The sequence below is a fragment of the Primulina tabacum genome, chromosome 15 (genome assembly GCF_025594145.1).
Source record: "Primulina tabacum isolate GXHZ01 chromosome 15, ASM2559414v2, whole genome shotgun sequence".
NCBI lineage: Eukaryota > Viridiplantae > Streptophyta > Magnoliopsida > Lamiales > Gesneriaceae > Primulina > Primulina tabacum.
The window spans coordinates 25,878,480-25,893,352 of record NC_134564.1 but is presented as its reverse complement, the minus strand read 5'-3'; the positions used below and the strand labels follow the sequence as shown (position 1 = coordinate 25,893,352).

Below are 14,873 nucleotides of genomic sequence, written 5' to 3'. Positions count from 1 at the left end.
CGGGGAGCTTTCTTGGGCTCTTCCATCCGAGTTGTCTGTACTTTCTCCATATTGATGTATTTTTTCGACTTGGATAGTAAGCCTTCGAAGTTAATAAAAGGTTTTTTCACCATTGAATTGAAGAAGTTCACTAGCCTTAAACCTTGGATAAATGTATAAGTCAACAAATCTGGCGTGGCGGAGGAAACTTCTACAAATTTTGCATTGAATCGCAGTAGATACACTCACAAACTTTCCTGCTCGGGGCTGAAGTGGATGGGGTCCTACCCTAGCTTCCCGCAATTGTTTCACTTCTTCTCTAAGTCTTCTCATTTCCTATGTAACATCATTATAACCCAGAGGAGGGTTGTTGGCTAATCGTTGTGCACACTTTCTCTAGAGTGTTAGTGATCAACTAGGTGATCTGAGCCATATCGAATCTGGTCGGAGAGGTAATGGGCCATTGTTTTTGCCATTTCGATTTTGATCAACATTCCTTTTATTTTCACCTTCTCGATTTGGGCCACGGCTTTTCTACCATCTCGTCTTCATCTAACCCCTCATCATCTTATCTCTCGTTTCTTCAATTTCTCAAAGACTATGCCAATTGATGATGTCAAAAATTTCACATACCTCGAGTTTGGTCCGGTGAGCAAAATACTTCCATGTTCCTAGTAGTTTTATTATTATTCGAGCAGAGACATCTGAGTCAAGAGATGACCGACCTGGATAGGCCGAGCTAATATAGCAAAACTGAATCATGCGCCGATGAACAAATGTTAGGGGGCACCAAAAGTGTTTTCGGTTTAGTCTTTTCGAAACTTAAGTCAGTCCAGAGAGCAAACTTAAGAGTACAAATATAATATTGTTTATTTAAAACAATGAGTAAATGAATCAAGCCAAAGAGAGTATCTAGTATTTATAGAGTTGGAACTGTGTACCTTGTATGGTAAGAGTTCTAGTATGGAAAGTTATATTTATCTTATCTTTGGTAATTTATGGATTTAAATCGTATATCTCGACTTCCTCGGGATTATTTCCTTATGACATAAGATTTATTCCAAATTTTTATATGGAAGGACTTTATTAACCGTCATTTTTGTTTGAGTTCGGGTCAACTGATATATTATTGCGAAATAAATTCCTTGACCTGCTCTTTATCGAGGAATTGCATCTGAGCCAAGGTGATCAGGTCTGTTCTGTGTGGACGTCATGGGCTCTATAATCTTCGAGTTGGTGCTCCCATAATTTGACTGATCTACCAAAACATGCTCGGATGTTTCGGACCTATTGTGCTTTCTTCCTCCCCGAGTAGTGGGTCACGAGTTGGGCTCCAAATGACTTATTGAGCCCCTACTCTAGTTTTAATTAGATTTAATATGTGTCTTTTGTTTTAGCTCATTGGTCGCTACTCAAATTGGGTTGCATTCCCTCGAGTCTGGGCTAAGCCATAATTACGGGACTATCAAATATCATTTAATATTATGTATTTTAAATTTTTTTAAAAAAATTAAAGATATTTGAATATTATGTATTTTTAATTTTTTTAAAAAAATTAAATATATTTAATTTGTAATGCCCGAAAATCAGTCCATGTAGACCGCATGCATGAAAATTTTTAAATTGCTAAAATATTTTAATTAAATGATTTTGGATGCATGCATGATATATTTTGAGTGAATAAATGATTAATAATGTAATTTTGTTTGATTTCATGATTCAAAGATTTTCAGACGAATATCGGTGGTTGACCGGAACGGAGAACCGGAGACGATTAAGGTGTTAATGTTTTAAAAGCTAATTTTTTATTTTTAGTTAAGAAAATATTTATTTTAAATATTTTAAAAACTATTGCATTTTAGGGTCAAATTTAAATTAATTTATAGGAAAAATATATATTTTTAAATTACTTAATTTAAGGCCTAATGATTTTATTAGTCTTAATGGACCTAATTAGATATTTAAAAAGCTTGACTTAATTAAGCCCATTAATTAAGTGTTTAGGAAATATTTTTAAATTCTTTTTAAAAGAGTCCTACACACACCTAAACAGCTAAACACACACACACACCTATACACACCGAAACACACACACACAAAATCACGAAAACATGATGGCTGAAACATTGAAGAACGTCAGCCATTTCAAAGGACTTGCAAGGTGAAGTTTTGAATTTTTTTCTCGTCCGTTCTTCGCTTTTCTTCCTCGTTCTTCCTTCCAACAACGACCATCCGACTCCCTTGCATCCCAAGGTGAGTTTTTGGTGGAGTTCTGACAAGAGAAAAGGGTAGAAAAAAATAGAAATCGCCCTCCATTCGTCACCGACTTTCATCGCTACGGTATTCGTATTTTGAGCGTTTTCAATGCAAAAGCATGTTTCTAAATCTTCTTTTTGCTCCATTCAAATCATATTATGTGTGTTTAATCATGTTTGCATGAAAAATATGAAATCCTCCTTTTATTTTTGTTTTTGTGGCATAACATGAACAAAACTTGAGTTTTTGTATTTCTAAATTCATGGTTATGATGCACAAAGGGGATGCCATGGTGAGGCTATTAGAAGGGACGTTTTTTCCCATGTTTAAGGGTCCATAGATGCATGTTTAAGGGCGGAAAAAGATAGGGAAATAATATGAACGAAAATTTGAGTTTTATGAGACTAGGGTTTCAAACTTGGGTTCTAGGAGGGCACGGCTGGGTGCTGCTGTAGGGTCACGTCCAGGAGTTCTAATAGGGTCTAGTCATGGTCCTAGATGGCTTGAGGGAAGGCTGTGCAAGGAGGAAGGGCTGTAGGGTGAAGGTTGGTCGTGTGAGTCCAAGGTTGCACGGATTTGAGGGCTCTAGCGTGCAAGGGCTGTAGGGCTGGTCCAGTATCTAGTCTAAAGTTCGGTCTAGGTCCTAGGATGGTTGGTTAGGGGTTGGACATGATGGTTAGGCCCTAGGCTTGAAGAAACTCAAGGTTGTGCCAAGTTAGGGCTTTCGAACTAAGGGCAAGAATTTTCCAGCAGGTATCTATGCTAGTTCGAGGGCTTTAATTGGCTTTATTTGGGATGAAAAAGGTTTATCAAGGTGTTAATAAGCTATGGTTCAAGTTTGATTAAGTTTTGAGTCAATTTGAGTTAAAACTGGGACGTATGGTTAAGTTTTAAATCGAATTGGGAAATTAGTTGAGGGACTTAATTTTACATCTAAGAAATATTTATAGGTGTATTTTAAGGTGTCATTTTAAGTTTAGGGATGAAAAGTTTATGTTTAAAATTTTGGAAGAAAATATTAAGTTTTGAATTTATTTGGTTAAAATAAAACGCTTCACGGTTTAGTTATTAAATAATTAAATTGAAAGGCTCGGGTTTACGTCTAAGAAAAATATTAGAAGTCAAATGAAGAAAATGTTATTTTTCGAATGTGGAAATGACATGATATTTTATGATTAAAAAGAAAAGGAAAAATATTTTGAAGAATGTGAATTGACTGTGACAAAGATGATAGAGGATATGTGGGGGATCAGTTTTAAGAAGGAACGCAGAACTTACAATTTTATGGGAATATCGTGAAGGAAATGGCTCCAGAGGGAGTCCATTTACGAAACAAGGTGTTAGAGTAGGTGCCCGACAAGCCAACTTGTGACTCGGGCTTTATTGACTCTAATGTAAAATAATCTTTATTTTAATAATATTTTACGATTTTATTCGATTATGGCATTATACTTTATCTGTATACCCATGCAAGCTGCATAGATAAAGTCCTTGAATATACAATAGGTACCATGAGGTCTGCGTCGCAACGTAAGATCATGGAACTCATTAGAAAGTGTACCGTATATTCTAAATAGATTCCTAGTCGATTCAGCCACCTAAAACAAGGATAAAGGTCGTTCGAGCTTGAGAGTAGCATTTGTGGTGTAAACACCATGTTTCATTGGCAAGGGCATGGAGATGTCCATTCACGCAGATGAGTGATCATAAGATGATGCACTGAACAACCCTCCCTCGGACTGTCCAAGTGGTTCTCACTTATCGAGTGGAATAGTCCGCAGTTATGGTTGTACACCATTAGTCCTTTGACCCGGGACAATGTAGAGACTATACGTACTAGCATGCACTTTGATCCATTTACCGACTCCATCGAGGGTCATCAGGTGGCGAGATTGGGTGTAGTTTCGAAATACGTAGGAGCAAATGCATTGTAGTCGAAGATTCACCGTTCGCCTACGGGTGGAGATATTTTATGTGATCTGATGAGTTAATAGTGCAAGGAGTCTCTAGCCAGAGCAAGAAATGTGCTTTAGGGAAATGTGTTTTCCTAATTGCACATACCATGCCACTATTAGTACTCAAAGATAAATCACATCGTTATCGAATTCATATGCAACTCTCGATATACCAATGGTTGCAGATTCGATCGGGATATATGTGTTGAAGAGACCGTACTATACGCTAACCATGACTAAAGGTTCTTGTAGGCACTATCAGTGATACCTAGGGGATCATGGGGAGATGCTACTAGACTCTCTTACCATGATCTGATGAGTGCAATCGGAAATGAGTTCTGACATTCTTGATCAAAGAGTTGATGAAAAGAATGAGGCTAACTAGGGTAAGCCCGAATAAGAATAAATGTTATTCTGAATCACATGGAGATTTGCATCCACGGCTAGCTGTATCCCTGAACCATTGAGGGTCACACAAGTATCGGATTCTGTGTTCCCGTTGAGATAGTCAAATTTCAAGGAGTTGGAATTTGACGACTATAGTTTGATGGAGATCAAACAAGAAGCTTATAAAAGAGTTTATGAGCTGATTCCATAGGATGGAAGAAATGGAAGTTGGCATGATTGCTAAACTGAGAAAAGAGAGTGGAACTGTCTGTTTTGTGAAGGAGTTCACTAAAACTGGCAGCTGCCAAATATGGTAACTGCCATATATGATAAGTTCTAAATTTGGCAAATGAAAATTTTGATCTTCGAAATTTTCGATTTTCATTATATGAACAAGATTTGTATCCTTGGTACATCGGCGCTTTCGGATCGTCGATCGGGGTTATAATGAGTTCGGAATAATTTATTTAGTGCATTTGGAATTTACTAATTAAATGTTAGTACTAGTAGTGGTGACTACTAACATGTACAAATTCCCATAAATGTTCTAGAGGATTCTAGAATTAAATTAACAAAGAGTTAGTTTATAAATTAAATAATAATTATTTAATTTATTGTACATATACATGTATATATTTTATATATTGATATAAAATATGTGTATATGATATTATTATATCATGTATTATTAAAAGTTAATAAATACATGATATATTAATTTTATGGGAGTTTAGATATAATGAAATTATTAAAGTTCCTTGTGGGAGAGAGACTCCTAATTAGATTAGGAGTCTCCCTCTATAAATACACTATTAGGGTTCATTGTTGGATGATGAAAAAAAAAATTACACAAAACTCACTTTTCTTGTTCCAAACTCACGGCCACCACCATGCCAAATTGAGAAAGAAAAAAAAAAGGCATGGATCAAAATATGATTATGGAGATAATTGGTTAAAGTAATTTTTTATTGAGAATCAATAATTGCAAAATTCATGATTAAGGATCATGAACTTTTTGGCAACCTTTTGAGAAAAGGCAAGTCGCGGCCGTGATTATTCTTCCAAGCGTCGCGCCTCGCCGCCGTCACACCGTCTCCGGATTTTGGAAATTCGGAGGCTACAGTCTCAACGCATAAATCGTTTGGATTTTCTAGTGCAATCCAAGAGAGGAACAAAATTTCTTATCGTGGACCTAATTAGACGATCAAATTTGAAGAGCCGTTCTTAGGGATTTACAAAAAGGGCTATATCCGTCTATACATCAGAATAGTTTGGAAGTCCAGCGTTAAGAACGCAAAGGTATAATCCTAAACGCCCTATGAATGTTTTTAAAACACACGACGCCCAAGAACAAAATTTTTAAACTTCTGCTGCGCCTTGGGTGCGAGAATACGATGTCCCAACACAAGGCCCCAGAGGGAGCCCAATGATCGTATTTCCATTTTACGTCGGTGCCTAATGCCCGTCCTTATGTGCAATAGTGAGCTAGACTGATGAATCAACCAGAGGATAAATGCTAGTCACTTTCAAGGATAAAACTTCACCCAAAATGATAAATAATTGACAGCTTTACGATTTGACGATTTGTGATTTATTTATGATTACAAGTCTATTTTAAATAAAAGTATGATTTTAATGCATGTGTCTGTATATGTATTATTTGGTATGTATGGGTAGAACGTGCTAAGTCATTAGACTCACTAGGTTTGAATGTTGTAGGTGATGATGATATTGAGGGAGGCGCTGACGCTTGAGTGGGTCGAGTACGGCAGTACATTCCCGATGGACATTTATTTCCGCACTAGATTGTTAGGCAAAGTTTAAAGGATTTTGTTAAGGATGTTATTAGATATTTTATGCTTTATTTTTAAGTTAATTTTGAGCATGTTAAAGGTAGAAGTTGAATTTTTGGTAATCGACGATTTTAGGGATTTTATGCACTTGATATTCAAATTGTTAAATTATTTTGATTTATGGAAATGATAAGTTATTTATAAATGGTGATTTCCGATTTAATGGAAAAAACTTTTATTTTAATTTTAAAGTAAAAGTAGGGTCGTTTCATAATAATAATTTAAGAAATAAACTATGCATATTATATATTAAGTTTGAGACACCTAAAATAATTAATTTTAAATATCATATTAAATTTTTTAAAATAACAACAATACCCCTTTAAAATTATAAAATACTATATTTTCACTTAATAAAAATATTATAAAAATCTATTTTGGTAAATTTACACATTTTCTTGTTACTATCATGTCCACTTTCAAAACTTTTAAAACTATGAAAATATTTTCTTTAATTTTTATCCAAAATTTTGAATTTAAAATAAAAAAAATAGTTATGAAAAAATTAAATTAAAAATAACAAAATTAAAACAAAAAATAGGATCACTGGTAGATATAGATGAACAGTTCATTGTTATCATCTAGGCTTAAAATAGCTCGATATGCGTTAAATATATGGACTGTTGAGCTCGAGTCAAACAAATGCCCAAACCACTCGAGTTTGATTGAAATTTGGGGGCTAAATTCTCGGTTCAGTCACAATTGTTTGGGGTAGTTCCCGATTTAGTCCTAAACGAATATAATGAGCCGATTTAGTCTCAAACATTTCAAAAGTTTTCGCTTCTTTCTTTGAGCAAAAAATCATACCAAGCTTCAAGTACGGGTTTTCAGATTCTCGCTTTGGATCAAACTTTGGATAATTTTTTACTTCCTCCTCATCAGAATCATGACTACTATCCAAATCGTCATTGTCTACGCAAACATCTTCTTCGTCGCCATCATCATCCTCCAACTCATGCACCACTAATTGCAGCTTATCTACATTTTCTCTCTCAAAAGAAATCATATTCTTTCCCTTCGTAGATTGCATTTCTGAATGCATCAAACAACATATCATCCATGACAACATCTTCATCGATGTCAAAAAATTCGCCAACAGCTTCAACTCCACTTTGTTCGTTTGGACCATCAATTGAATAGGCATCTAAGTGTTCTATATAAATTTCAACCTTATAGTTTGTTGGAATATCCTTTCTAACTTCCAACACATCTGAATCATTTTGTAGATATCTCCTTTTATATAGTGTATTCCTGATCTTCTGCCAAAACATAATAGCATCTTTATTTTTGAATCCAAGATCATCTGTAAACCCCCACAATTCAACCATTGCTAGCTTATCAAGATCAAAAAAGTCGAAATATTCAAAACTCCCCCCAATGTATTCATCGTGTTCGCCTTTAGATTTTAACATTCCACTGTAATGCATTTTAATAGTAACCAAATCTTGTTTTTCAAGTAAACCTACACAGAAGAATACAGAAAAAACAATATAATTCTTCACTGAAAAATGCATGATACAAAATTAAGTAAAATAAAATGAAAATATAATAAATTACCATAATTTGGAGTAATCTCAATTGTCGAATTACTGCGTTTAGCCATTACTTATCAACCTTGAGGTGACGACACATAGAGAAATTCACTGGCTGAGGAAGGAGAGATTGAGGATGGGGATGAAGACTTCCTTCAACTGGAAATCCATTTCAAGCTGTTAGCTTAAGTGTGAAAATCAAAAACACACTATCAAGAATTACAATCAACTTACATTTCACGATTTCACAATTTCAAGAATTACAGTTCACGATTTCACGATTTCAAGAATTACATTTCACGATTTCAAGAATTACAGTCAACTTACATTCAAGCTAATATCTCTATCAATGAATTCACGCTACTTCGATTTCACGTGCAAATAAAAAAATTGTTACCAGGAGCAATTGTGTGCGCACCTTGATGACAGAGAGAGATGGAGGAGGTTGAGGATTTCTGGGGATTTTTAGAGTGTAGAGAGACTAGGAGTTTTTTGGGGATTTTTCCTTTTACAAAATGATTTGCAAATCATTCTATTCTGTTTAGTTTAACTGTAAACTAATGGAGAAATTGGATTGGGAAAACTTTTGAAACGTTTGGGACTAAATCGGCTCATTATATTTGTTTAGGACTAAATCGGGAACTACCCCGAACAATTGTGACTGGACCTTGGACCGAGAATTTAGCCAAATTTGGGATTTCTTTATACAAAAAACAATGATATCTCTAATCATGACCCACTTCTGACTTGATTGTTTAAATATTTTCAAACTTAAACATAAAAATAGTGGCTAATATATCAATCTACCAAGAAAAACATTGTCAAAACCTTCGATAAAGATTTAAATTCTGCTAAATTAAATTATTATTCATTTCACACAAAAATTCTTATGAGACCGTATCACGGGTATGGATCGGGTTGCTCTGTTTCACCTGAAACCTACTCTTCCTTTCAATAGTTGTGGACGAAAGAGAAAAATAATTGATTATTTCCTTCCTTAAACTGCAAGAACGATTTACCCCATTAAATTTTTGTGCAAATTGTAGAAAAATCCCCAAGTAGAAACTTGATTTGGTGTCCAATCTCTATATCAACAAATTTTGATTTGCACTCCATGACACACACACTGCAAAAGCTTATTTTCAACTCCGTGATGGAACAATTTACTTTTCCTCTCCTCCCCTCCCCCATAATTATTTTTTTCTTTAACGTCTCTCTTTCTTCAAAGAACACTTCCACCTGTGATGATGAGGACGAGCCGAAGCAACATCGGAGACGAAGGCAGTGAATTTTTTTCCTCCAAGTTACTTTTTTTTCCGATTTCTCCTTTTTTTCTGTGATTTGTGTTAGATTGTTTTATTTATTGTTGGTTCTTGTTGATTTATGGTGGTTTATTCTATTTATATTATTTTTGCTTCAAGTTGTGTTAGGTACTCTTCACTTTTGCAATTTTATGTGTGATTTTCTTGTGGTTTCTTTCTGTAGTCTATCGTCGATTTGTTGCTGTTTTGTATTTTGTTGAATGTATTATTCTTTGTTCTATTTGTCGCAATGTGCCGACCAACTTGCTTCCCATGACCTTCATGGCATATAACAAGGGAAATAAATAGATACAAGCCAAAAATAGGAGGTTGTAGACTAAAAATAAAAACAGGTAAAATATATCATAAAAAAATCACGCACCCAATAGAATTATTACAAGCAAGATTTTTAGCAATTTTTAATGTAACATAAACAACAATAATACATAGACCAATTTAACACTATAGAGTAGGGATGTCAAAATCAGATACGATCCACCAACCCGAAATAGTTCAACCCGAAAAAATCAGGTTTGTGTTTAGGGTTTTCGGGTTCGAGTCAGATCGGGTTGGACCCGATAGCTGACCCGAAAAAAATATCGGGTTGGCTTGGGTTTGGATCAACCCGGGTTTACCCGAAAATTTAAATTTTTTTTAAAAAATATAATTAATAAATATTGCCTATATTTTTATATATTGTATGTATGAAAAATATTTATTGTATATATATATCATAAATTTTCATAATTTATTATTTATTTGAACTTTTTTTATTTTTTAAATAATTGTTTATTTGATTTAGTAAATATACTTTATTTTTCTACAATTAGATTTTCAAATTTAAATCATATATATGAGAAAGATTGTATTATTATATGTTTAAATTAAAATATTAGTATTATTTTATTTAATTTTCTTTAAAAAAAATTTATAAAAAATTCAAAATCAGGTTATACGGGTTGATTCGGGTTCAGGTTCGGGTTGAGAGTTTTCGAGTTGGCTCGGGTTCGGGTTAAGCAATTTTTAAATAGTATTGTTGCTCAACTCGATCCAACCCACTCAATTCACCCGAATTGACACCCGTACCATAGAGTGCGGCAACTTTTTGGTACTTCTTTTTACGTATCAAATCTACCCCAACCTTATACACAAATACTTGTAACATCAATTCTCCCTATTTTTTTGGTGTTGAGAATGAAGTACTACTTCAGACTGCAAAATTGACAATTTATTTTCTTATGAAATGATCACTAATGCATTTTAAAGAGCAGGCACTGTTGTGTCACTTTTATTACATCCACTTACATTGATAATCGCCACAATCAATTTCAACACTAATTCATAGTGTCGTTATAATTTTTTTTGGTGTAGTAATTATGTAGTTTATGTATTCGATTTGTGCTAATTTTTTATTTTCGCCAATTTCTCTTCGATTTATGTTGGTTTCTCATCGAACAATGATGGTCTGTCTTTGAATTATTATAGTTTTCTTCGATATGTGCTGGTTTGTTTGATTTAAATTTTTTTTAACAAAAGACGTATAAGAAAGCAGTATACATTTATGCTATGTTTGGTAGCGTTTGGTTTTTTTTTTTTATTAATCTACAGGCACTTGATTATGATTGAAAGCCCGCACTATTCATATTATTTGTGTGATTAAATATCCCTCCTCAAAGGGTGTGATGATTAATATTTTTTGAATAATGATGATGATAAGATTGTATATTGATCATAATACCCTTGAATTGTTTTATTCAATATAATATGAAAATTAAAATTAGTGAAAATTTAATAATTAATATAATATTTAAATTTTTATTATATTTTTTATAAATTAATTTCATATATTTTTGTTAATTTCAATCATTTTAAAGAAAATAAATTGTAATGCAAATCTATCTTAAATTAAATTTTTATAAATTTGTAATCTTGTTAATTAATTTTTTTATGAAAATAAATATTTTTCAATTCTAATTTATTTTTTTAATGATTTAAATTAATTTTAATAAATGTAAATTATAATTATAAATATTTAATTATCTATACAATTGTTTAAGAATATATATTTAAATAGCATTTGGGGCATTTTGGTCATTACAATAAAATTTACAAAATTAATCCATCATTTTAAAATCATACCAAACACCATGTTATTTATCCCACCATACTATTAATTCATATATCTCATTTTTTAATCACTCTAATTATTAATCATTTACTTATCCTATCACACGTACCAAACGAAGCCATACTGTTTTTTATATCATACTATAGTATATCTTTAATATTTAATGAATAATCTTTTGTTTGTTAGATTTTTTCGGTATGTTATGCATTGTGTTTCTTTGTGGTGTTTTTATGTTATTAAGTTTGATAGTACATATTGTTTGGACGTAATTTAAAAGTTGATGTTGTATTAGAATTGGTTATAGTGATATTGTTTAATTTTTTTTTTCTTTTATGCATAAATTGTTAAAAAAATGTTGATGAAAATGAGGAGGCTCATATGATGAGTAGAAAAGATAAAATTCCAAGATGTTCTTCTACTTGTTTTAAAAAAATAATGAACAAATTTGAACCAAAACTCAGTGAGAATAACAAACAAGAATCACAAGTACTCCTTTAGGTTAATGGTTGAAGTTGTTAAACTCTCGATCTACAATGCTAGAGCTGATGTGCTATTAAAGAGTTACAACGACTCCTCCTCCTTTGTTTTTGGGAAAGACATTGTCATCCCTTTAACATCATTCGAGTTCTCCATTGTCCTTGGTTTGTTGTATGAGGGTCAAGGGGTAAACCAAGACCTCATAATGAAGTCAAACTTTTTATTATGTTATTTTGAAGGGAAGCATATCAAAGCCATGAGGAAGACACTTTTTGAAAATCTCTTACTATTAGTTTAATCAGATGGTGTTTAGATGTGTTGGCGTTTTGGATAATTTTATCTAGTACTTTTTTTCAAATTTAGCTTGACGAACGTATGTTGATATTTTTCAGATTTATCTTGACCAACTAATGTTCATTTGTATATTTACAATTAATGCTCTAATAGTGCAATTTTCTTGTTTGCAATTGGGAGATTAGTATCTTTTCATGTTTTATGTTTGTTAAAACTCTAATAGTGTTCAATATTGGCACTGATAGAGGTCATAATTACGTATTTTAGTGCATTGTGTTAGTCGTAGTTTGCATCGTTTTTGTTGCATGAAGTCTGCATTTTGTTCATTTCATATTAAGTTATTGCATATGATCACCGCTCACTGAGTTGTATGAATGGGCAAGAAAAACGATGGAAAAGAAGAAAATTCAATTGGAAGTGAATAAGAGGACATACCACTTGGCGATGGGGCGGTAATTCTTGACCACCACAGTGCATGCAGAAGCCAAGAAGGAGTTGGGCAGAAGACCTCGCGCTAGGGCGGTACTTCTTGACCGCTCCAGCGCGATCACAACAAAAAATTGGGTGTCCGAACAGAACACCTCGCGCTAGAGATGTATTTCTTGACCGCCCCAGCACGAGAGGCTGAACAAATTACAGAAGACATCGCGCTAGGGCGGTAATTCTTGACCTCCCCAGCACGAGTAATCGAGGAAATTTTCCTTATTGGCTTGTTTCAAATTTGGACGGGAGACGCTGCTAAAGAAAACCCTAGGGACGAAAAATAGGACACTATTCAGCAGCCACCAAGGTTTTGAATAGAGAAAAAAAGGCTTGGAGCGAAGATTTCAAGATTTCCAGGCAACATTCTTCGCGTTTTCGTCACGTCTAGTATCTTTAGTTTAATTTATCTTGTTTAAATATTGTTTTGCTTAATTTGAGCATGAATTCTAGTAGCTAATTTTCATTATTTGCTGGAATTTAAAGGGATCCTACCCTGAAACTGAGTTTAGTTAATTCGTCTATCGACTTTTAATTTATTCTTGCTTTTTCTAGTTATTTTCATTGCATTGTTGAAGTGTAGCTAACTTTAATAATGATATCATATTACGAGTGAGTTCGAGAGAATAGCCCGTGATAGGAACGAGTAGCATAATCCGTAGGATTTACAATTTAGATAGAAATATGAAGTCGGAAACACGTCGATAGTCATAGTCCAGTAGGTCGAAAGCTAGGGGATTTCACAAAACGACATGCAGTTCACCTTTGATAGATAATTAAAGAAATTTAATTACTTCACTGAGTTGAATTAGTTTGGCACAACTCGAGAGGGCGTGCTCCATTGGATAGGAAATTCCGTCGAAAGCGTAGATCATTGTCGAACGAATTAAGTAGATTAGTGAGGGGTAAGTGAACCGAAATTCTCAACAAATTCATTTCTCACTAAATCTTTAATAAATCATTGTAGCTTATTTATCTCATCATTTAATTTGTGAATCATTTTATTGAGTTTTTATTTAATCGTTGTAGTAGTAAACAAGCATTCCAATTATCGTTGCTAAAGGTTTAATAACTGAAAATAACAAATGCGAAATACAGTCTCTATAGGAACTATACTTGTATTCTCGTACACTATATTATTACTTGACATCGTGCACTTGCTATTATTTCGAGCTTGAATATTATTAATTTTACTAAGCATTTTACAATGCAAGTTTTGATCGATCTAGTTTTGGGCGCCGTTGCCGGGGACTGTTAATCCACAATTTTATTTTCAGTTCTTTACTTTAGCATTCTTTATTTTGTTTTGCTTGACACCTACGATTTATTTGCAGGTATCCCTTTCGGTGCATGCCAAGATCTCTAGAGTCTAAACTAGAGATATTCGACCCCGAGATTGAAAGAACCCTAGGAAGACGAAGACAACAGTAGAGGCTTAGAGACAAGATGAACAGTAACGAGCGTGAGGAAGAGCAGCATGAAGATCTAAGAGTCGAAGAACCAAGGCGCATACCCATGTTGGAATACGCAAAACCTTCGCTTGATGGAGCACGTCTAAGCATAGTACGACCAACCGCCACGGCGAACCAGTTTGAGATCAAACCAGCCATAATTCAGATGATCCAGAACACTGTCCAATTTGGGAGAAATGCGCTTGATGATCCAAACACTCACATCGCCGACTTCTTAGAAATTTGCGACACTTTAAAATTTAATGAAGTGTCTAATGATGTTGTTAGATTGCATTTATTTCCTTTCTCTTTGCGTGAAAATGCTAAATCTTGGTTGAATTGTTTGCATGTAGTTTCAATCACGACTTGGGAAGATATGGCCAAGGCATTCCTCTTGAAATAATTTACTTCCATAAAAAACCATGAAGCTGCGAGCAGACATAACCACCTTCTCTCAATTTGAGCAAGAGTCACTCTACGAGGCTTGGGAGTGCTACAAAGACTTATTGCGGAGATGCCCACATCATAAGTTGTGTAACGTACCGTAATTTGAACTACTTGAAATTTGCGAAAAAATAAAAATTTTCTTAAATACAAAATAGACTTTCAAATTTGCATTAAAATAACTTGCTCGTCCAAAATTATTTGCAATAAAAACAACTGAAACCAAGTTTGCCAAAAGTAATAATCGTTTAAACATCATAAACCACTTCATGAAATCAGAGTATTAAAAATCGTCATGCATAAAATCTTAAAACATGGGCTGGTCCTCGGGTTTAG

The 14,873-nt window shown here is 33.7% G+C and overlaps 1 protein-coding gene across 1 annotated transcript; it reads left to right on the top strand.

Annotated features, from left to right (window-relative positions):
- The first annotated feature begins 14,088 nt into the window (after nucleotides 1-14,088).
- On the top strand, nucleotides 14,089-14,496 carry LOC142526009 (uncharacterized). Its single transcript, XM_075630283.1, has one exon. The coding sequence runs from the start codon at nucleotides 14,089-14,091 to the stop codon at nucleotides 14,494-14,496; it is 408 nt and encodes a 135-aa protein (XP_075486398.1).
- The last annotated feature ends 377 nt before the right edge of the window (nucleotides 14,497-14,873 follow it).